The sequence below is a fragment of the Manacus vitellinus genome, unplaced genomic scaffold (assembly GCF_001715985.3).
Source record: "Manacus vitellinus isolate BGI_N305 unplaced genomic scaffold, ASM171598v3 scaffold_22_pilon, whole genome shotgun sequence".
NCBI classification, from domain to species: domain Eukaryota; kingdom Metazoa; phylum Chordata; class Aves; order Passeriformes; family Pipridae; genus Manacus; species Manacus vitellinus.
Window position 1 is genome coordinate 3,564,275 of NW_021939632.1, and position 24,398 is coordinate 3,588,672.

At 39.9% G+C, this 24,398-nt stretch overlaps 1 protein-coding gene across 3 annotated transcripts; it reads left to right on the forward strand.

Annotated features, from left to right (window-relative positions):
- The first annotated feature begins 1,351 nt into the window (after positions 1 to 1,351).
- Positions 1,352 to 11,562, forward strand: CCDC14 (coiled-coil domain containing 14). Of its 3 annotated transcripts, none has more exons than XM_018072713.2 (12): positions 1,352 to 2,006; positions 2,402 to 2,465; positions 3,135 to 3,207; positions 3,302 to 3,430; positions 3,761 to 4,000; positions 4,087 to 4,181; positions 5,146 to 5,713; positions 6,242 to 6,383; positions 6,968 to 7,047; positions 7,481 to 7,696; positions 7,777 to 7,909; positions 9,281 to 11,562. In XM_018072713.2, exons 1-12 carry the CDS (start codon positions 1,918 to 1,920, stop codon positions 10,260 to 10,262), a joined length of 2,811 nt encoding a protein of 936 aa, XP_017928202.2. In that variant the 5' UTR covers positions 1,352 to 1,917; the 3' UTR covers positions 10,263 to 11,562. The 3 variants fall into 3 exon arrangements, with proteins under 3 accessions (XP_017928202.2, XP_017928201.2, XP_017928203.2); XM_018072712.2 differs by having other exon boundaries at positions 7,478 to 7,696; positions 9,281 to 11,561; XM_018072714.2 differs by having other exon boundaries at positions 4,138 to 4,181; positions 7,478 to 7,696; positions 9,281 to 11,561.
- Positions 11,563 to 24,398: the final 12,836 nt, after the last annotated feature.

Consider the following 24,398-nt stretch of genomic DNA (forward strand, 5'->3'; position numbering starts at 1 on the left):
GCCTGGTTTCATCCTGTGTGTCCCTGAGGGGACACAGGACATGGGCTGTGATGGCAGCGCAGGGAGGTCCCAAGGGACCACACGGAAGGAGCGGACAGTCTTAAACTGCACCAGGGGAGGTTCAGGTTGGACCTCAGGGGAGTTTCTTCACAGAAAAGTTGATTAGACATTGGAATGGGCTGCCCAGGCAGGTGGTGCAGTCACCACCCCTGGAGGTGTTTAAGGAAAGAATGGATTTGGCGCTTGGTGCCGTGGTCTAGCTGACCTCGTGGTGGTGGGTCACAGGTTGGAATCCAAGAGGTCTTTTTCAACCCAATTGATTCTCTGATTTTGTGACCACCCACCTGCAAGGCTCAATTTTCCCACATATTTTAAGAGTGTGATGTATTTTATAAAAATGATGAAGTGCTGATCTGTGTATCTTCAAACTAAAGGATGGGATTGGGGTGTGGGGATTTTTTTTCATATGTTACTTGTTGCTAAACGACTTGGAATAATTCTTCATTATTTAAATCTTGCACCCACATCTATCACTTCAATGAGAATTTACCTATAAACTTCTGGAAACTCCCTTAAGAGAGAAATGTAGCAATGGTTCTGGCTCTAACTTGGTAGTTGCCTCACATCGTTTTGAGCTGTTTTCATCCTCTTTTTTGTTCCCCTAGCTCATATTCCTTCCTTCAGTTGTTCTATTACAGTGATTTTCTTGCTCCGAAAGGAGCTCTAAGGGACCGGGACATACAATTCGCCTACGTTGGGGAATTTCGCCTCAGGAGCGGCGGGGCGGGGCCGGGGCGCGCGCCCGCCCCTCACGGCCACCTTGGCCCCGCCCTTTCCTCTTCTCTCCTCCCATTGGCTCCTCCGCGCCCGCTCTCCACCAATCCCCAGCCGCGTTCGGCAGCGCCGCTCCTTCCCCTTCCCGCGCCCGCTGCCGCCGGCGCAGCCGTTAGACCCGCCCCTCCTTAGGCCCGCCCCCTCAACGGACGGCCCGTTATTGGCGGGCGCGGGCTGGGGCGGGGCCGGGGCCATGGCCGCCGCGGGGGCTGCGCGGCGCGCAAGGTGCCAGCGGGGCGGGGGCTGAGGGCGCGGGGCGGGCTCGTCCGCGGCCTCACAGACCCGGCTGTACCCGGATGGGGTGAGGGGAGCTGCGGGGGTCTCTCTCCCCATCCAGTAACGACTCCCGCGAGCGGTCGGGCCTTCCGGGGCCCACCCGGCTCCCAGCGGGGCGCGGTGTCCAGCTCTGAGCGAGTCTCGCATGGAGCTTCTGGAGCGGGTCCGGCGGAGCGCAGCGAGGATGGTTGGGGGACTGGAGCATCTCTTACGGGGGAAGGCTGAGGGAGCTGGGTCCGCTCAGCCTCGAGAAGAGACGGCTGAGAGGGCACCTCATCAATGTGTATAAATATCTAAAGGGGGGAACAGGTTGCACAGAGAGGGTGTGGAGTCTCCCTCACTGGAGGTATTCCAGAACCGTCTGGACACGATCCTGTGCCATGTGCTCTGGGATGACCCTGCTTGAGCAGGGAGGTTAGACCAGAGGACCCACTGTGGTCCCTCCCAGCCTGACCCATCCTGTGACTCTGGGAGTGTGTGAGGGTTCTTCCACCCTGTGTGCACGTGGTGTGCGATCCTTAAAGTCCCCAAGGTTCAGGTGGGTATTTGTTGAGTTTGTACATCAGCTCTTGGACGTGTCAGTAAGTGAATCACTGTATCTATAGAATGCTGTGGAAATTATCAAAGCATCATGCTTTGTAAAGGCACATTTTGTGAAATGAAACCTACAAGTTTAAGGCCCTGGTGGCAGCAGTTACCCCCTCCTTGGCCTGGGAGCTGTAAATTGCCTTGGACTGATCCACTTCTGCAAAAGTTCTTAGAACTGGGGGGCAATGGTAGTCTTCAAGTATGTTGTGAAAGTACTTCATGAAAATCAAAGTGTATTTCTGTAATCAACAGGGTTTGTCCTCTGGAAGGCTGTCAGGAGCAGTTAAGCTAACAAATGGAAGAAAACAGTAAGACTTTGATCACAAATACTGTTTAAGATTGAGTGCATGTGTGAGTGTTTGGGAATCTTATACTTGTCACACTGCACAACTAACCAAAATTTGTTGTATATGTAAAGAAAAGGTTTTAGCTGAAAGTCAGTATGGCCAGGTTCTAAGCAGCCCATTAACAGACAGACACAAACTGAATAGAAATTTTGCATGCAAAAATAGAGAGTTGACTCTGCATATGTTTTATTTGTAGTAGATTGAATTTTTATAATTGCTAGCTGTATGTAAGATTGTTGAATGGAGACTGAATTTGCTTTTGACTTCAGCTGTTATTGTCGGCTAAATGTGTTTGTTGCAGCCATGCAAAGTTTTCAGAAAGTGAAAGTTATTTTTTTCTTGATAAAATTTTTCAGGGTTGGCTTAAGGAGAGGATGTTATTCTGATGCAGAATTCTTTTCCACCGACTCTGACAATCAGGTAATTAAGTGACATTTTAATACAATCTGTTATCTAAAGAGAAGGGAAATTGTAATACCATGAGTAATAGAAGAAAAGCAGGTTAATCTGAACCTGAAATAGCTCCTGCAAAGCAAGAGAGTCTGTACTGCACCTTGCAGATTCAAGCAAGTTGGTTTTGTGTGCAGTGACTTTGGCTCTGACAAATCTCATTAAAGCACGGGATACATTTTGCAAACACAAATGTGCTGCTTGTGGACGGGGGCTGATCTTGGCAGAACAGACACACTTGTTAAGTTTTTGTGCTGAAAAGAGCACAAAGAGTGGTATGGAGTCAGTGCTGCAGCACTGGGATTTGTGTAGTGCTGAACCAATTGTCTCCAAAGTACAAATAGGCTGTAGATAATAGTTTAACTGTACATGGAAATAAGAATTAGAAAAAACACACATGCAGTTACCAAGACACAAAATCCAGCAAATGGACATGGTGCAACAACACAATTTAGTTATTTTGTGAAATGTACATGTTTGCAAAAGTCCATATAATTGTAAAGTAGTATATGGAAAACTTCTTTCTGGTTATCAGTTGTTCTTTGTCAGGTGACAGAGTGGAGATTACTCCCCTCAAACCTGAGTTTACTGAAAGAAAACAGTGGTACTCATTTTCTGACTGCAGTGTTCTTTGTGCAGGTTGATGCTATCCATGATGGACTTGACCAGTGTGCAGCTTTACTGAAGAATTTCATACAAAATGGGGCTACAGGTTGTAGCTATTGAAAATGCAAGTTACATTTTTAGGTTTCGTAATACTCTCTTGATTTGTTTTGTTGACTGTTTTTTCTTTCAACTAATACTAGGAAAGGAGGCTATCCATAAACCACCTGGGAAAGCACCTACTTCCAAGCCTTTGCTAAACAAAGGAAATACTTCCAAGAAGAAGGGGTTAGCAAGAAATGTTACTCCTGCCCCTGTCCGAAAAGAAATTCGTAAGTGGGCTTTCTTGGGCTTGATTTTTTTCTTGAACAACGTTAAAAGACTCCTCAACTTACTGAGATACGGCAAGGCTTCAAATAATTGTTGCCATTTGTTATGGGCCGATCCCAGGCTGAATCCACAAAAGGGTGTAGACATAAATTACTGTTTCTTAAAACCTTAAATGTTTAATAAACAGTTACTGAAATTCACAAATGTTTGAGTTACATGTATAAGAAAGAAAGTTGAGTGCATTTACGAATCTGCCAGACAACACAATGGGTTTGTGTAGCTCGAGAAGACAGGCAACTTCAGGTGGGTTTTTGTTCTTTATTTCTCTGCAGTGCCAATATCAAATAGAAAATTTCCTTCGTCCACCACACCTTCTGCTAAGAAAGAACTTTCCAGTGCAGCACAGAATCAGATGGTTCAACCTATTCATGTGCCTTGCAGTCAACAGTCTCCTGTGATGTATCAGAAACTATGTGAGCATGTGGAAACTCAGATGTCTCTGATAACTGGCCAACCACCACAGGATAGTAATGAAATTCCTACTATAACTCCTTCTCCTACCTCAAATCAGGGTTAGTGGAACTATTAATGTAGAGCTGACTATTTAACTGCAAGAGTTTTGCCCCAAATTTCCCTGATCTCTGCTGTTTTCTTTCAGGATGTCAAAATGTTGCAGCTTTTAATTATCTGTTACCTACGTCCACATCAGGACTGTCCCTGCAGCATTCAGCTAATCCCTTGACTACTCAGTCAGTAAGTAGAAGTTTGATTCTAACTATTAATAAACATACTGAATTAGCACTGCCTATTTATTTATACATTTAATTTTGTCAGTTTTCCTAATGCTTTTCCTTTAAAAAAATTGCATATTTCAATCTGTAACGATGAACAAAATAAATAGAGAAAATATCACTTTTCAAAACACATCTTGTATAGACACCAAAAAATGGAATTAGAGGCATTTCAACTGGCTGCTTGTTTCTGAATGGGGAATTCTGTAATGGACAATAAACATGGAAGGTGCAGGAAATTACTGATTACTGTTAATGGCATTCTCAGTAATGCACATTAGGATCATTAACCAACTCCTGATAGAAGAAATCATATATCAAATGGAGCTTTTCCCTGCCAATGATCAAGTTAATAATTTCTTCAGACAGTCTGTATTATCTTACAGGCACATGTTAAAATGCCTGTGTATTTCAGGGTATAGAATAGAACTAATGGAGAGAACCAGCTGCCACCTCAGGAAATGTGGTAGAGGGCTTGCACCTTGAATCTGTAAGACTGTAGACTTACCTTCCATCTGCGGGCAGTCCATGTGTAGCTAGTGCTGGCCTTGACTTTTGAAATTCATCTGCTTAAAATCTTGAAAGGTAACAGTGTTGTCCTTTTTTTTTTTTATTCTTTCTTCCCTGTTCTGGATGGATTCAAGAAACACCGCTGAGGTTTTTTTCTTTATAGAACACTTGAAAAAGAACTGTGCTTTAATGTTGCCAGTAACATTTAAGATAAAGACAATCTAAACCAGATTTACATTTTAATTACTCCTTATTATAGAGGAAAATTATTCAGTTAATAATTTGTTCTTATAACTAGTAAAGAATGATCGAGACTACATTGAGTCAGACAAGAGTAGTGTTGTTTGTTTTTGGTTTTTTTTAAAGATTTAGAAATTATGTTAATTTTTTGTTTAATTTGAATATTCTTTATGCAGGGTGTTCCTGTAGATAGTGCCAGTGAATGTGTGCCAGAGATGGGAGGACCTGTGGTTTTCCCAGTAGTTTCTGCTGCTCCTGCTGTACAAGTGCAGTCTGGCACTGCTCTTCCTAGTGTGGTCCCTTGTATAGCACCAGTTCCTTCGATCCCTACAGTGCCTACATTGATCCCAGCATCTTCTGCCAGAGAGATGACCCCAAGCCAAGAGCACCAGACCAAAGAAGCAGATTTGATAAGGTGCATACAAGCTCACCTGGCCCTGTTACAATCACGGGAGGGACTGAATGGCAGCACTGAACAGAGGTGCCATCAGCATTGTCCAGCACAACATGATGGCTCAAGTGACACGGAGGAGGATACTCCTGAAGAGCACAGTGAGGATATGGTCAGTGAGGAAGATGAATTGAATGTCCTTGACATAGCTCCAGTGAGAGATACAGGCTGTAGGACAAGTTGTGTGAAGAAAGTTCTTAAATCTAGAAGAGAAAATCCAGAAGAAACAGCCCATAAAGTTATGACTGTAAAATATCTTTTGGGTGAACTCAGAGAACTGATAACAGATCAAGGTGAGGACATTTTTGTTGTGCAGTGGAGTTATTACGTACAAATAACACAAGAGCTCTGTTAAATGTGAGCACTTCAGTTTCTGCAAGTTGTGTGTGTCAGATGGTGTGTGACATCTTAGCATGGTTTTCCACAAGAGCAATACCTTCAGGTTTCACTCTGCATAAGTATTAAATTTGTTTTTGGACTATTTTAACATTATCATAACATCTGGGGTAAGGATTGTTCCTATTTCATATACAGACCTTTCTCCTGAGAGAGGGCCCAGTGTGGACATGTTGCAACAGCAGTCCCACCAAGGCTGGTTGGAGAGATGCTGACTTGTGTTCTATTGAGGATGTAAAGCATAGTTTTCATAGTCAAGCATAGCAATTTTAAATAAATATAGTTAAAGATTAGATTTTCTTGGGAAAAAAAATGTAGATACTAGTAAAATACTTTGTAGATTGCTTAATCACATGTAAAATATTACTGTCATATTGCAGCTTTATAGGTTTATTGAATGTCCTTTTTTCCCTCACCTCTTGCAGATGATTCAGAAATGCTGAGGTTGATGAGTGAAATAGAAGGTTGCATATCATTGCTCCCAGCTGTAGTGGGAAGTACAAACATCCAAGCTGAAATAGCACTGGCTTTACAGCCTCTCAGGAGTGAAAATGCCCAGCTGCGCAGGTCAGGAACTGTCAGCGATCCTGTGCTTACTGCAGATGTGCCTAAAGCATCTTTAATTGGCCTCTTCTAAATTGCCTGTGTTCTATCATTGTCATGGTAGACATGTTAGGGCTCTTCCCTATTTATGTACTAGAAAGTGTGTTGGTAAGGCTGTATACCTTAAAAATAAATAACTAACACACAGCAAGTCTTCAGTTAATACCGATGTCTTAATAGTGTCGGTTATCTCATGATTGGGCCTTTGGCTGGGTGGGATCAATGCACTGTATCAACATAGTTAGCCTGCTCATATTCTTTTTGTAGACCATTCTCAAATGCAAAAGTGTCTCTCATTTCAGGGGAGCTCTCAAATGCATTACTGAGTAGCACTTGACTTCAGAACAGGGGGAAGGATATATACCAGAATGTGCAAAGGGTCTTTTGTGTTGAAGAAGTACATGTTATTAGAACTTTTTTATATTTCTGAAACATTCCATGACATTTAATTCTCAGTAGCAACTTTTTACCAAACTAATTTAAAGTGCAGTGCTTTTGAGCTAATTCTAATACTTCTGAATTTGTGCTTTTTCACAATTCACATTTAGGAGACTAAGAATATTAAACCAGAAACTCAGGGAACAAGACACCAGTGAGAAGAAATCTGGACAGAGCTGCAATTATGAATGTAAAGTACTGATAACCTTGTTTGTCAGGGGGATATTTGTTACAGCTTTATTTCAATAGATACTGTTATTTTTTATTTCTATATTTGTATCTTCCTATGTCTGTATGTATTGCAGCCTTTAGTGGCAACCAAACTAAGTGTTGTGGGTCTAATCATGCAGCTGCATTTGCATGGACTGTTGGACCTCTTTAGGCTCCACAGTCAGACTTGGCTCTTCAGCTGCCAAGCAGATTATTTTTCCTTATGTGCCTCTTAAAATGAAGATGACAGATAATTAAGAAGAAAGCTTGAGCTTTATCTTGCTGCTGCAAGATACAATCTATTTGTAACCAAAATGCATATTACCAAGATTATTTAAAAACTTAGTTTGGTTTAGCAATTCAAACTACCATACAAAACACTTAAAGTTTTTATGTTTTACTTTTGGTAGTAGTTTCTTTGCAGTCCTTGAATATGATGCTCCAGAGTCAATTGAAAGAATCGCAGAAAGGCCTTGATTCACTGCAGGCTAAAAATGAAGAACTTCTTAAAATAGTAGAAAGTCAGAAGGAAGAAAATAAACATCTTGCAAAAGTTATTCAAGATAAAGAAGAAGAATTGCTTGAAAACAAACAGCATTATGACATTCATTCCACCAAGCTCAAGATTGGTACGTGTTTTCAATTTGGTTATTCTTTGTTTAATGTTTTAGAACTAAAATAATTAGGTAAATTCTTCTTGGCATTTCAGAAGTGGAAGAAGCATTAGGAAGTGTGAAGAGCCTTCAGTTTAAGCTGGAAGCTTCAGAGAAAGAAAATAAGATTTTGGGCATAACATTACGTCAGCGGGATGCCGAGGTTAAGAGACTGCGGGAATTAACCAGGTGGCTAAGCCTTTTTTTTTGCCTCTTGACATTGGTCTTTTTTGGTTTTTTTTTTCTTTTTTTTCCCTAGTTTTTTCTTTTTTTTTATGCTGTGGATTACTGTAATCTTAGTATCTTGGTGGTAAGAGGTAACACAGGCTAAAACTTCTCTTGGTAGTTACTTTTGTAGCAATGGTGATATAATTTTGTTTAAACAGAGTTGTCATATTCCATGACTTGAATTCTGTGGTAAAGTAAAATAATATTTGCAGTAACTTGTGTGAAGTTTTAACTCTTAATAGCAGATCTGGCAATAAATTGTTCCATGGGAAGGGCAAGGACCTGAAAACATACTGATACTTCCTTTGAAGGTGTAGAATTTGGAAACTAACTCTTAACCTGAATTTTTTTTTACACTGGTTTAGATATTGGTCTAGTTTTGAGAACAACTGGCAGAGAAGATCTACCTTCAGGACCCACAGCAAGCTCTTCCTGTGGGAATGAGCAGTCCTTTCTTTAACTGTACAAACATTTGAAGTAGATTATGCCCAGATATAATTATGGGTAGAGGTAGAAGTTCTTCAATCACTGAATGAAGGTGGTGTTACTCACATTTATTTTTTTTTTAGAACTACTATTGTGAATTTATTTTGTCACAGTCTTTTATGATAAAAATAGCAGCAAGCTGGGAGACATAAATAGGGTTTTGCAGATGCATAGTGGTATGCACAAAAAATTGGTTTGGACATTCTGTGTACAGGAAACAAAACTGTTGTTTGTCATGCTTATAGTTGGTACTGATGGAAACAGCAGAATATTTTTAATCAACATTTCAAATTATTCAGTAGAATTTTAGACACTTCTGTGGCTGCTATACTGACCACCAGATGGTGGTATAATAATGTCTTATTGCTTGTGTTTATGTATCTGCTATAGACTTAAGCATCTAAACATGAATTGCTTTTGATGTACAAAGCAAAAAATTAGAAGAATTATTTCCTTTATAATGTTTTTTATAATATTTTTAGATGTAATCGGAACAATAATTCAGGAAACATTTTGTAGGGATTTTGATAACTTCTTCTATCTGCTTTGAACAGTTTCTTGGCATCAATTTATTTCATTTTATGCCACACAGAGTCAGATAAACCAGGAATAATCTGGAGACCTTCCTTGGGTTGTGCTATTCTAGGTGTTTTATAACCATACTGACCTGAAGAAAAGTTCAAGAAACTTGGAATTGATTCATGTTTGTACTACATTTTATGACAATATGTAGAAAGAGCATTGCCACAGTCTGATAAATCTACTGTTTTGGTCCTATAAAAAAGTTTTTAACTACTCTTTTTAGTGACTAATTTTGAACCTGTTGTATTGATCTTACCTAAACAGAACCTTGCAGGGCAGTATGGCCAAGCTTCTGTCTGACCTCACAGCGGACAACGTTAGACCCAAACCTGAAAAAGCTCTCTCAAAGTCTCTTTTGGAAGACCATGAAAAGCAGATGCAGCCTGAGCCATTTCCTGGGAGTACTGCAGTAATGACTTACCTTAAAAAATTAGAAATGGATCATGTTTTGATAGATACAGATCTTCAATTCGCAAATGAAAGTGGAAACAGGGAAATGCAAAATCTGGCCTATGAAAAGTTTGATGCTGAAGGAAGTAAAATAAACAGTACGTTCATAGAAGAAGGAACATCAGCTCCCAGAGCACTACAAACTTCATTGAACCAAGATGCAGAAACAATTAGTGATTCTGGGACTTTACTAGATGACCAAAACAAGTTGGATGAGACAATTTATATTCCATTGACTAGCAGTGCCTCTAAAAAACAGCAGCCAGTCTCTGACAGAAGTGGTGTGCTACCCCAGAGTAGAGGGGTTTGTAAAACTTTGGATTTCTGTGAGCTCCCAAGTTCTGTACCGCAGTGTGGATGTGAGCTATCAAAGGATCCAACTGTACTGGATAAGTTAAGTGCTGGGTACAGTGTGAAAAAGACTGTGGAAAACACTCTTGAACTTACAGGGGATAAAGCAAAGTTGGAAGGAGACAAAGTCCAAATGAGATCAAAAGTCATTCCAAGTGGAGCTGCAAAAGATTCCACAGATAAACCAGACCAACCTCAGCCTGGTACATACCCTCGTGTGTCAATGCCATTTCCAACAGAGATTTCTCAGAGAAAAGGTAGTAAACCAGCTGATTTTAGTTGCATTTCATTTGATGGTTTATCAGTGAGATCTGAGTGGAGTGCAACTTCTTTCTCAACATTTACTTCTCGAGATGAAGAGGACTTTAAGAATAGTTTAGCAGCCTTGGATGCCAACATAGCCAAGTTACAAAGGACTCTGCAGAGTAACATCAGGAAACAATGATTATGAGGAGGGGAAATGGGCTGCCCTTGTTCGGAAAAATTAGGTTTTTCTAAAGTATATTAATAAGTATGGTGCAGATATGTATATTTGTATGTAATAACTTGTGCTTAGCTGTTTCAGCTATGGATAGAATTTGTTCCTTATTAAGCTGTGGCACTGTTTCCCTTGATGTGTACAACTTGAAATAACTGGCTTTTTATATAAAATATAAATGTTGTTTGTTTTTTTTTTTTAATTATTACTTAGGTTTATACTCTTTACTTGCAAAATTAATTATACTTGAAAATTAAATGTACTTGTTTACTCATGGGGTTTTTTTCCTTCCCCTAAGAACTGTTGTAAGGTGCTATACATGAGCAAAAGGTTCCACAGGTAGAGGCCAGGGAAGAGGTGTCTACAGAGCAGCAGGAATGCTGAGAGTTACAGTTGCTAAGTCAGGATCATGCTATTCCAAAAATAAATGCAGCCATCATATGGGATTTGTAGTGGATGGTAGATCATATAAAATACATGAAGTAATCCTTTTTCACTCATCACTGATAAAACTCAGTTTTCTCTTTGGACCATTTTACTCAAAGGAAGAAGTGTATGGAGAGTTCAGGCGAGAGCAAGAGAAGAACTGTCAAAGTTCTGTTGCTTTCTACAGTTCTGTTTTAGGTTATACTTTTTACTAATGTTTGATTTTTATCTAAAGTAAAAGAATATAGAACCTGTGGATAAACACAGAACAAACAGGACGACACTGAGAAACAGAAGCAGCACAGCTGACACAAAGGAGACAAATTAGGAATTAGTGCAAGCTGGCAAACCAGTGCAGTTAGCAAAGCACCAGAATGTACAGTGTGAGGAAGCCATGGAAATTCCACAGTTGTTGAGATGTCAAACATCTACTGGGCATAAATACAGAGAGTCTGGACTGAATCACCCAGATTGACTCTCACAGGAATGGGAGCGGAAGGGGGAATGATTCCAGTCCGCTGTTCTCCCCACCAGGCCTTTCCACATCTCAGTCTCAAGAATATGCATAATATAAGTGTTTAAGGTACAGGTACAGGAAGGTGGTGTTATTGCCACCATTCTGTTCCCCTTGTGCTCTTAGCAGTGCTTCAGTGCTGTTTTTCAGGGAAAATATCTTTGGAAAAGAAACAGCAATATAAGAACCTGAATTTAAGATTGCTCTTTCTACAGAATTGCTTTTTTTTTTTTTCCTGGAAAACATTGCTGTGCTTCCTGGTACTGTTTTCTTGTATGTTTCCAAGTAGAAGAAAAGTCCCTCATGGTTAGTTGCTTGAATGAACACATTTTAAAGTTAGGATGCTGTCCATGCATTGTGCTGGGAAGCAGTTCTGTGATTATTTTAGTTACTGGTAACTGAGTCATACAAAGGTATGAAGACAACACATACTACAGAAGATGCCAACTGGCACTCCTGCTTCAAAAAAGGAAAGTTAGACTAAATAGTGACTTCAGTGATTTAGAATGCTTTTAAGGCTTGGCCTGGATTTCTTGGTACTCTCCACACTCCTTGTGTTCACATTCAATATAAGGTTGATGGTATGAAAGCTTTAATTAAATATTTACAAGCAGTTTCAGTGCAGAAGCTAAGCAAGATTTAAACTATTATTACGGTGGGGATTAAAGACAAGCTACAATAAATTCTAGTCTTTAAAACTCACAAGAAAGCTGAGGAAAGATGGGAAGAATATTCATTAATAGACAAACTAATTCAGTTTTCTTCTTGCAGCTAGGACTTTCTCCATTTGAAGGAGGGTATTTGTCCTGGCCAAAGATAGTAGGCAGCTGTGTTGTCAAGATACCCAAGCATGTTGTTCTTTGGTTGAGAACATTTATATTCACTTTTGTCTCAATGAGGGAAGATGTTACACCATCTTACTCCTGTCCTGTTCGTTGTCACAAAGTCAGTCCTATCAAAGCAGGAGATGACTACTGGAAAACCCTCTTGGGGATAATGACATATGAGCAGGTTTGAAATGTGTATCCGCTTGCAAGGAGGAGAAGCTCAGAAGAAGAAAGAGGAAGGAGACAACGTCTTTAATGTGGTTCTTTGTTTTGTACTCAAACATGTCAATCAGAACTATAGCATCCTAATGAATTATAAAACTTCCCATGTATGGGCATTATGAATGTGCACTGTTGTGGAAGCAAAATTCAACAAGATCAAATATCTAAGCCTCTTAAAGCTGGGAAAGGCTTCTAGGATTCAACCCAAAACAGGGCACTGAATCTGTGGAAATCAGCATAACTGGTGTTCTGATAGCCTCAACAGAAGGCTTACAAACTCAATTCTTTTAATGTGTGTATATAGTAAATAATCCCTACAGAAAATAAAGGAAATCCTAAATTTGCACATTTTGTCACATGTTTTGACCACTCAAATTTGCAGTCTTGCAAGTACATCCTAAATAAGATCCCAAATAATTGAGTAGAAAGAAATTTTTATCTTTGGTGCATAAAACAGTTTAAAAGTTATTCCTGTAATAAGGAGGTAAAATTCACTATGGACCAAAGGCATCACTTTTGTCAACACCAATGCTTGGAACATTGGAGCAGCTCAAGCTGCAGCACATATTTCTGCTCTTCACTGATCAGGATATGATGAATTGGGAGTTACTAGGATTCATCCTTGTTGCACACACATAGTCCTTAGGCCTGTATCTTTCATTGACTGAGTTAAATTCCTGATTTAGGTTACATTCCTGAGTTACATTTAAGAACCTTTCACTGTGATCCAATTGATTGAGCTGCCTGGCTTGATTCCAACGCCAAACTTTGTTTCCCCAGCAGCTAAAAACTGTAACTTTCTATTTGGAAGCAGGACAGACTTTTTACCTGTGTAAATCCAGCAGTCACACCAACCACCCCAATAAGAGCAATACAATCTTCATTTGACTTCTGGTTTTGGACACATCCCTACAATGAGGTAGAGGAGTCAAACTGTATTTACAACAGAATTCAAACTCCCTTTCTGTTTCAGGTTTGTTAAGGATACTTTAGGAGAGCTTGCAAGAGGCAAGAGAATACAATAATGAATTGAGCCACTGTGTCAGCTATACGAGTCATTTTCGTGTTGCACATGAGATTTTGCAGTTGTTTCTAAGGAACAAATAAAAGGTAGTCTTTAAATTCAGTTAGATATATTGTGTCAGAATAGTACAGACCTTCCTCAGAGCTGAGGGATCAGACAAAGGGCAGCCAGCTGTGGAGTCTGTTTCTGTAGCCAGGCTGTCACTCGTGTAAACAGCCATGAGATGTTTGGGGCAGTTCTGAAAGGAACCATCTCCTGTGCGTCTCAAAGCCTGTTCTTCCACACCCACTGTTTTACCAGGATCATGAAAAAAACAGCTTAAGATTTTGTTCCACTGCATTATAAGTACTCATAGTGTATTTTCAGGATTTGCAAAGATCTACAGTTGAACCTTAGGATACCAAATTGAGAAAAGCACAACTAGTTGGGCAGAGGAATTTATCACAGGTGGCTACTTGATCATACAGCTCAACAAGTATTCAGCAGGACTTTCCAGTTTGGCCAGAAAAGCTTGTTTCAGGTTCCATCCATCACTGTATCAGCCTCCAAATAAAAAGGATATATGAAACTGCTCTGCTCAACATGAAATCATTATTCTATGTTCAGCAATAGCTGCTGTGAATCATTTCTTCTGTTGCAAGGATAAACTTAGAAGTAACAGCTCAGCAGCTACAATATCAGTGATCATGATTAGATATTAGGAAAAAATTCTTCACTATGAGGGTGGTGAGACACTGAAACACGTTTCCCAGAGAAGCTGTGGATGCCCTATCCCTGGAGGTGGTCGAGGACAGGTTAGACAATGCTTTGGACAACCTGGTCTAGTGGAAGGTGTCCCTGGCCATGGCAGGGGGTTGGAACAAGATAATCTTTAAGGTCCCTTCCAACCAAACAATTCTGTGATTTTATGTGGCCTCCTCTAGATTTTTCTTGTAAACACAGAAGTTACAGGAGTTTCATTTTTACAAAGCATATTCTGTGAAGTTGACATCTGCACTTCTCAGTGGTGTGAAAAGAAAGGAACTCTTAAAACACATTTCATCAAGCTCTTAACAGTCATTTTCTTTTTATGAACACTTTTCCTTATGGAAAATAGAAAAGATTGGACAATACTCCTGAATACCTGAGTTTAACCTGTATGTAATTCCCTCCTCTGACTTCTTGAGCAATAAATGCCTGTAGTCTAGTGTCCCATTCCAAGAACTGAGGAGTGGTAATGGCTCCCTGCAGACACAGAGGATTGCTGTCTTACTACTGTGTCCAATTCCATCAGAAACTTCATAGGGAATGAAAGATTTGCTGAAGTGAAGCCAGTGCTGCATCTGTGTGTGTAAATAAGCTACCTGGGACACCGATTGTGATCAAGTGGCAACATCATGCAGTTGTGTATGGAAGGAAGGTTTTACAGCTCAATATTTTACAAAATAAATAAATATAAAGAACCCCTAGGGATTTCTGCTGGTGCCTCAAGTACATTTCTTAAGTCACTGACTTACTCAGGCATTCTTAACAAGGGTGATTTTTTTTTCCTTAGAAGGGAAAGAAACATTTCCCTTGTTAGATCAGAGAAACAGATTAAGGAAAAAAAAATTAAAAAACAATCATAGATTTAGTCACTGCAGTGATCCCCAAATAGCACAGAGAAATATTCAAGTTTGAATAGGCCAGCTAGGACAGGTCTGCACACCTGCCACTGCACCAGAACTTACACGGACAGATGAAAAATCTCACGTCAGATTTTGAGTATTAAAGCGGGTGTGAAAAACAATTCAGTCCAAACACAGATTTAGCTCTAAACCATCCTAGGTAGATCAGATGATCTGTCATGATCTGTTTCCAACTAAGCTCAGGCAGGTCATCTCAACTGGTTCTTAATCAAGATTAATGCAAATGGTGTTAGACAAAGTATCCATCTTCCCCAAAATTCAGGGAATCCCTTCCATAATTTCTTTACACAACACAGTGCCTGCAGAGCCTTTGATACAGGGCAGTCAAACTGAGGTCTTGTTGCTGAGCTCACTTCAGCATCTCTGCTTTCAGGTGAAGCTAAGAGTGATTGTAACTTGCATGACTGTTCCTATGATTTAGCTGTAACCAGCTGGAGCCTGAACAGAACAACCTGTCCTTTCCCCCAAGCTTCAATCACTATTGCAGATGACCAGGTCTTTCTGCAGCATAAGAACAGGAGAGAGTTTGATGGGCTTTTTTGAAGATGCACACTTGAGCACATACGGTGTCTACACACACTGTACATATGCTGAGAAATCTTTTCAGTAGAGAAGAAAGTAATTTCCTTAGTTTTTAGTCTCCAGATTTCTGTTAATCTGTGAAAATGGATGGTTTCTGGATTGTCTTGGCCAGTGTATTCACTATAGCTGTTTTCACTTGTTATTGCAGTGAGCTGAGGGAAAGGTACCTCTCTGTAAGCAGATGACACTGCTTTTCCTCCCAATGCTTAGTGGAAATGCCACAGTTACATGGTGATTTTTAGGGATGAAATCACATGTGAACAAAATATGTCAACTGAGATTTGGATTTACACAGGTGCTGTGGTCATACTTAAATGCATCATCAGTAAATGACTTCACATGCTGTTTGAAGAAAAAATACCAAGCTGAACTAAAAACACAGTGCTTTCACAGATATCTTCTGTTTATCAGGGCACAGAATGGAGAGAATATTATCCCACAGATACCTCTTGGCCCCACAAAATACTTCAGTCACAGTGCACAGTCATGCGACAACCCCCAGTCATGAGGTGACACCAGTAGCATTGCAAGTTCAACAGTAGTGACATAGGTTGAAAATCTCCTTTTTGCATGAATGTGAACATCCATTACTGAAGTTTTTACAAAGACAGTCTAAAACTGGTGCTTTACTGACTGCAAAAAGAGCAGCTTAAACTAGTCAGTGTAGTGGCCACCTGTGCTACAGTTAACATTATGTGGTTTATAGGCTCTTGAAGTATTTGAATGTCTAAAGACTACTTAGAAGTATTATTTCTTTTAGGACTCCTTGTTTTGTCCAAGCCCATGATGAATTCTGGCTACTTCTCTGCTGCAAACATAAAGCCAAAACATATATTTTCTTACTGCCTCCTCCCAGATTCTATTCTGTATTTAGAAGCTAGCGGTGATGGTTTTGGACTTGCAATTATGATATTAAGCTAAGTGTAAAATATTTTTCTTGGCATAATCTAGAATATAAATAGCTTTAACATCAGTTTCTGGTTTTCTTTATTCCCTAGGGAATGCCAGTTCTCTTCCATAGTTAGTATCAATACTAAGATCATCCCAACAACACCCTTGCCCCAGCACCCCCTTTCCAAGAAACACAAGCAAAGTGGGGCCAACAACTCTGCCTCCCAAGACTTCAGACTGACAACACCATGAAGATGTTCACATACACTCCCTCAACCTTCATCCCCCTTCCCTCCCAGTCTGCAGAGATGCAGCAGTTCACCATGACACTGAGCTCTCTCCAGAACTGGTGGTGTCTCCAAATAAATTTGCATTTCCATTCAGAAAAAATTTCACTGTGGCAATTTTTGTGTCTCGCACAGACCCCTGGGCCAGGCCATGAAATTTAAGGACTACTGATTGCCACTTTCCCTCTGTAACAGCAAACACATGGGAATGTTGACACCTAGTCCAGCTTTTAAACCATGATCCTCTGTGCAAGAGAGCAGTGGAGCCTCTCTGCAAACAATGAAGATAGAGGTTAGGTGATTCATTTCATAGTAGCCATTGACTAAGGAACAACAGGCTCAGATGAAATTTGGAGTTCTTTCAAAAGCACTTACTATTTTTAATGTAAAAATACTGTCCATCATCAGTCCAATTTGCTCAGTGCCACATATGCTGAGCAGATATGGATATTTATCTGTTCAAGCTTCCTAGCTTTTCCAAGGAGCGTACCTGAACAGGGTCCTTGCAACCACTGCTATGCTGTTAGGAAGCCTCTGAGATGCCTCATCTCAAGGAGTCACAAACGCCAGCCTTCCCTCTGCAAGGGGAGGCAGCAACACCAACCAGTGTCAACTGACACAGCAGGAGCAGTTTGTGTACAGACCAAGGAGTCACAGCCCAGCCTGTTCATTCACTGTGTTTGGTGAACACCCCTCAAACACTCCTTCATGTGCCATCACTGTCTTTACTCCACTTTTGCCTCTGAAATCTCATAATCCAGCCCTAACCCTTACAAAAGGGTTAAGACATCCCCTGGGAAATCACTTCTCCGAGCGCCAGACTCGGAGTGCAGTCCCTGCAGCAGAGCCTCTCTCCCAGCAGCTGGCTCTGGAAACAAGAGCAGAAATCATTACCACAAGCCCACCAGGGAGATTCAGACACCCTTCATTCACACAGACCAGCTCAGGCCATGTACAGAAGAGCTGCTATTGTTAGTGCCACTCAGGAAATGTTCTGGGGAGTGTGTAATTGTTTACACTCGGATTCTTTTATCAACACTTGATTAACTGCAGTTACAACACATGTTCACCATTAATATTTTAAATTACTGAGATGTTTTCTAAATATATTCTGATGGCCTCTTAGAAGCTTCCACCAGAGATTCCAAAAGTGATAGGACAATAGTCATGTGCCTGCAGTACAGGCCCCTTCCTGCCTAATGGTCTCCAAGCACGATCTTGCGCGACGCCAAAATTTGGTGCCCATGAGAGTACAAAAGGGACCATTTCTAAAAGTTTTCTGAAGCTGATTTTCTTCCTTTGTAAACAGCTCAGGGAATTTCTAAAATGCTATTTTACCCGGCTACAACAAAAGCTGTTGTCATCCAGCCATGCTGCAGAAAGTGGTTGCTTGGGATTTGGCCACATCTTCCAAATACACTGTTTCATCAGTCATTTCATCCCACAGAAGCCACAATTAGAAACATTTTGCTTCTAAATTCCAGAAACAACTTTTAAAAGTCTAGAATTTCCCCCTCACTTGGCTCCTTCAGCTGGATCTCCTCTGCTGAAGTAACTGAGCAGCAGCTTCTTTACCTTGTAAACAGGAACACACCTGTAGCCTAAATGTACCGAAATAGCTTTTCTTTTACAGAGACCTGGGAGGACTGCAAATGGAAGTCATTTTAAAGTGCCTGGGTTTGTTGAAAAATCATTCAGGGCTCCAAAAATTAGCAAAAGAACCCTTTTCCTTTTGAAGATTACTTTACAGGCTTGCGAGAAGATTCATTACTTGAGTCACAAGGCTTGTAATTGATCACTCTCAGCCCATGCTCTAGACAGTCTGGCAGTGTAGTGCGTCGAGGCACTAGAGATTTAGTATTTGTGGTTTTGCAGGATTCTAAAGAAGTTGTTCTGACAGTTTAAGGGAACATTAACTAGTCTTGTTGTTCCAATCCACCTCTCGCAAATATTGACAATTAAATCAAGGTTACAATTAATGTGTTCCTTCTGTGATTATTGCACGCATTAACATTCAGAGACTTCACTTCTTTTCCTCTGGAGCAGTTTTGCATTTCTTGGTCTAATCTTTGTGGCTTTATGCTTATACCTTAAAGCCTCTCCCTTTCCTTCCTGCCATACTTCTCTCCTTGCAAATACCACACTGTATATGGTTCTACTCCCATCTTCCTCCCAAGATTCTTACTGGGATAAGAGTCTTCCTCAGTTATCCGTTGGAGGAAGTCAACACTTACCATAATGACATCTGAATGTCTGTGAGTAGTTCATTATAAATCATAGCTTAACTTGCAGGGAAACTTCAAGCCAAGTTCTCCAAAGAATGCTTATAAAGCCTGTGCACTTGTGATCAGTGTAAGTATCTTGGCTCCAAGCCTATGAATGTGCTCTGAATCTCAGTTTTAGTATCAGGACTTGTATTTGTTAAATTATTCAGTGCTTATACGATTTAATAGAGAAACTAATAGCTGACAGGATGTGTTGGCTAAGCTTGCAGTTATTCTGTTCTTCCTGCTCCATCCTTAATTGATAATGAATTGCAATAGTCTCATATTCTCATATAAATTGCAATACGCTTCAGGCCCAATGTGTTTACCAAATGCTTTCACTGATCTAGAGAATATTAGGACTACTACTAGAAGGGTGTCTGGAGCTTAATGAAAACTGACTTTTTCCACAGACAAGGAATGACTTAAAGGGTCATCCCAGAATATTTAAAAACAAAGATTCAACTCCATATTCTTTAGCCTCCTTTGCTGAGGGCCACAAATATTTTTCTACAAATTTCTATTATTCTACAAATAGAACACCACCAGCAATATTCACCACTCTGAAATCTGTGTAACCCTTACATGTGTACTCAGTTGGTTAATTCAGAATCACTGTGTCACTCTGTTATTCATTTATCATCACTTTCCCTGAAGGATCAGTACCAAGATGACACCTCCTGATCCATTTCTTACAATGGAAAGCTTTACTATGTACAGAAAAGGTTAACACAAATAAACAGAGATCTGAGACTTTGTGATAAAAGAAGGTTTGTGTGTCTGGTGCTTCAGAAACAAAAGAAGCAGTTTGCTAGTAAGAAATGTACTCAAGCAGTTTTTTATTATAACATTATAACATTAAATGCTCTTGTACAGCCATTCTGAATCTGTTTCCAGTGAGATCAAGGCCTGAAATTTATTAGTGAAGCTAATCACCATCCAAAGAGATATGAAACTGAGACACAGCTTTTAAAAGAAAAGTAGTTCCAGTTATGCACCAGCTATAATCTGTATCTAGTGACAGAAAACCAGTTTTAAAAAGATACTCTACAAATTACCCCAGCAATGTGGTATCACTGCTACAAGCTTTATTTTGGGGTTTCCAAGAGGAAAGCTTTGATTTCCTGTCCACTTGTTCTGTTGCTATGTAGAGACAAACACAAAGCACTAACTTAATCCTGATGCCAGAGTTCCTTGAATATTTCCATTTTTTACAGTTAGGCTGAGTAACTTCTAGCTAAACTTCAGGCAGGATATTTCCTAAACACTTTCCCTATATGCGACTGTATGGTTTGTCTGGCAGTGGGATTCTGCCAGGGATCTCTTACCCGAGCCTTGGATGTACCAAATACATTTGTATTGTCCTATTTATTTTCTTTTCAACTAAATTCTATGTTTTGGTGAAAGACAAGCTTAAAATATGCCCTAGACATTTGCAGAAGGTAGGAGTGGTGACTGTGATGGCCCTAATCTCTCATGAGAAATTTCCATGGAAATTCAGCTGGAGCTGACCTGGGAAAGGTCTTTCTCCTGCACTGCTGAGCATTAATGCTAGACCCACTGCCAGCATCATTACATTGGATATGCAATTCTCCTGAAGAGCTCAGGGCAAAATGAAGCCTGTAAGTTTTGTAAGACTTACCATATAGCAAAAACTTGCTGCTATATGACTTCCAAAGCTTTGTAGCTCTCCTGTATCATTCTGATCATCTGAAGTCATTTAAGCATGAATGAGGGCTCTAAAGGTGGCAAGGTAAGATGGTGCTGCCTATATCATTAGATAGACAAATCTAGGAATACCATTGCTTCCCTCATTTCTCAAGGAAAGGGCTCGTGCTTAACTTGTTACAGTGTCAGTGAATGACAGTGCAAGTCAGACTGTGACTGAAACGGATATGAGAGAGGGAAAGTGAAAAGGAGAGAGGGAGAGAATTAGATGAGATAAGGAGAAAATTTCTTTTGTAAATAAAGGAGGAAAAAACATTCTGCACAATCAACAGCAGCAGACACAAGGCTGGTTGACTCGTCCGTCTTTTCATTTCCAGAATGATTGAGTCACTGAAACACCTGAGGCCCAGCTTCATATTTAGATGTCCTCATAGTTTATATTCTATTAGTTTTAGGCTTCTCCTCTCTAATTTTCTTTTCCAGGAACTGTTGCTGAAATGTCTTTGTTTACAGTTTAAGCATGCCTGGTCCTACAAAGGATTCCAGTTACCTCTAGCAGGCACAAGGTATGTCGTTTCTTTGGAAACATCAAATCTAATTGAAACAGTAGTGCAAATATAATGCCCTTGGGTGCCTGCAATCCAAGGCATATCTGGAATGCTGGGAGATGGGATAATTTCTCATCAATCTGTAGAGGTGATTTTGGGGACTAGTGGCATCACCTTCCATTTTGTTTAGTTGTAAATAAATTTCCTTGAAGTTTCAGTTGATATTCCATAATCCAGTACTGGCAAGCAAGATAACAGGACCACTTGACATCTCCTTTGGTACCATACATAATTTCACAATCCTACTTCTTAATTCCCTTCTCTCTAGACTGCACACATACATAGCCACAGTAAAAGCAGATGATGTTACTTGCATAAAAATACTAAAATTGGTTATTCAGCTTTATTGAAGCCAAATGAGAAAGCTGATGCCTCAGACAAAGATTGTGTGTAAAGAGGAAATGAGCTTTCCAAAAGCAGCTGTAGAGTCAAAAGCCTCAGGTAGAAGTGTGTTAACAGCAGCCAATCTGTCAGTACTTAAGAAGGTTTCAATGTATAATGAAAGCATGCAATTTTTTTACTTAGCTTGTGTTTCTAGATCTCTTTGATTAATTGTTTTCAATCTATCATTACATTTGTCTTAATGAGATTAACTTATTAAAAGCCATAGTTCCATGAACAACTAATTCATTCATGTTCTCAGTTCTCTAGACATATAACAAATTATTTTGAAATGTTCTCAGAGAAAAAAAATCTTTTGCACTGGAGAAACCGTTAGAGTTTTAATTACAAGATTTCTTGCAAATCATTTAGCACTTGAATGCCTCTAATGATGAATAGGAGTCTGATCTGTGTCTGAGACTCTAGCTCATTCTGTTCATTAATTGAGGCCATTTTTCTGTGCAGTCAACATAATTATTGCTACTGTTATAAGGCTAAAAGACTGCAAACTAGATTCTGTTTTAGAGGATGAGGGATATAGGGAAAAAGTCATCGTAAATCTTATAGTCCTGAAAGTCTCATACAAATAGGCAAAGAATATGTGTAATTAATTATTATTATTACTATTATTAACCTCCATTTAAAAGCGGGAGGCTGAGATATAAAAAGCTGCCCAAATTAGATTACATTGTAAGACTGTGGTAAAGAAATTAAAATGTTTCTTGAGCTCCACAGCTACAGTGAAAACATTTCACTTTGATGTGACTACGCTACCCCTAATTTCCAATCTCCAGCTAACATGAGAGACACATTTCTGCTACTAATGAGCTCGCACTCGGGGATAAAAGCAATATGTGCAACATATAAACATGTCAAACAGTTCCCATTGAAAGTGAAACTCTGGCAGCAAAACATGTAGGCTGAGGGTTTTTTTCTACGGTTTATTTTGGGGTAAGATTTTGGAGTCTTTTTTGGTTGTTTGTAACCCCAGCCTCTTGGATGCTTCAGGGAGAAATGAATGCAGTGTTTCAACTGAAGTGAGCATGTTTTACAACTTATATGTATGCAGAGAAAGACGGCTGGTCAGAAGCCTCTCTCTGTTTCATTAAGGGATAAAATTGCAACTGATTTTTCCTTAAAGTCTATGAAAGCATTGGAAATTGGCAAGTCTGGAGACCAACACTTTCTATCCACATGTGGAAGCATCCGTTCCTCTTCTATGCTTCTCACACCTGCCTAGAAACTGGTTGGGCAGCAAGGTTGTTCTCTCTATTGAAACGCCCATAATTTCTGAGAAGGTGGCCCATGAAGGTGCTAAATTAGCACTACTAGGGAGATAAGTAGTCTGAGCAATAAGCTGATTTAGGAATAATTAAGATGTAACAGAAATACTTTTAGATCTTAAAAAAACCACACCCCACACATAAAACTGTCCAGGTACCTTTCAAGTAACACTCTCTGTGTGGAAGCAGAGATTCTCATCTGTTGCAGCAAACATACAGATAAACAGCCAGATATTACCATAATTCATCTGGATCTCACACTTTACATGTATCTTTTTCAGGACTTGGTCTTCTCCACCTTTAAGATGGACATTTTGCAATACTCCGGTAGAAACATCTATCGTCATGAAATCACACCAAAGATCTGGGGATGTAAGCAACTTGTGCTTAGTACATGTCTGAAAATTTGGGAAAAGCTTGAAAATACTGTTTGTTGGAAGAATTTGCTGGTTATGATATTTTTGTTCTGCTCTGTTTCTGCAGTTTACCAAAAATGTATTTAGCTTTTTGAGCTGTCACAGCCATGAATCTTCAAATATTTCAAGCTCATTCAAAGGAATTGTTTTTGAAAATAATGATCAGAGTTGACATCTGCATTGCAATGACATCTTAGTCTGTTTTGGAGGCCAGAGAGGCAAACTAGCCACCTTTTTCCAGATTAAGGTTTGGAAAGATCTTAGTCCTCCGCTTAATGACTAAATATTGCCTTCATGCTAAAGACAGTGACACATATATACTTATATATATTCATACATGTACACACATAAAGGCAAAAAATTCCTACAGCCACAACATTGTTTTTAAAAGACTCTAGTATTTTGTTAATCCTTATGGTGGAATAACAAAGCATTAGTCACACTTTTCTGTATCCAAAGCACTTCCAGAAGAAAAATCCACGAAGTACACTCTTTAACCAGAGTCAAATCCTGGCTGCTCCAGCAGGGATATATGCTGGATATCTTAATGAGTGCCAGGTACAAAATACCTCCCCACAGCTGCCGTCCTTCCCCAGCTAACAGCTTGTGTTGGAGCAGCATCAAAGCTGGCTACAGGCATAGCAAATGCATGCACCTGCACTGAGTAATTACTGAAGCTAATGCCAGTATGGATTAGCTTCAGTGCTCTTGTGAAAAAAGTATGGATTAACTCACAGCATTTGGGTTATTACAACTGTCTTACTGCACATCCAGTTTTTATGGGCACTTATAAAGCAATATCCATCTATGTTCACTTTTTATTTCTCATGATGGAGTCTTTCAGCTGTGACATTGGAGTGTACTTCAAAGCTTCTCCTTTGTCTGCTTTTCTCCCTCATTTTTTTTTTCCATTTCAAACTCAGCATTAGTTTGCAGGTTACTGCTCATGTCCTGCCACCACACACACACCTATTGTCTGTTTCCAACCTTCATGTAATATTTACTTTTTCATGTCTTTGTACTGGTTTCTTTGTCATCACCTG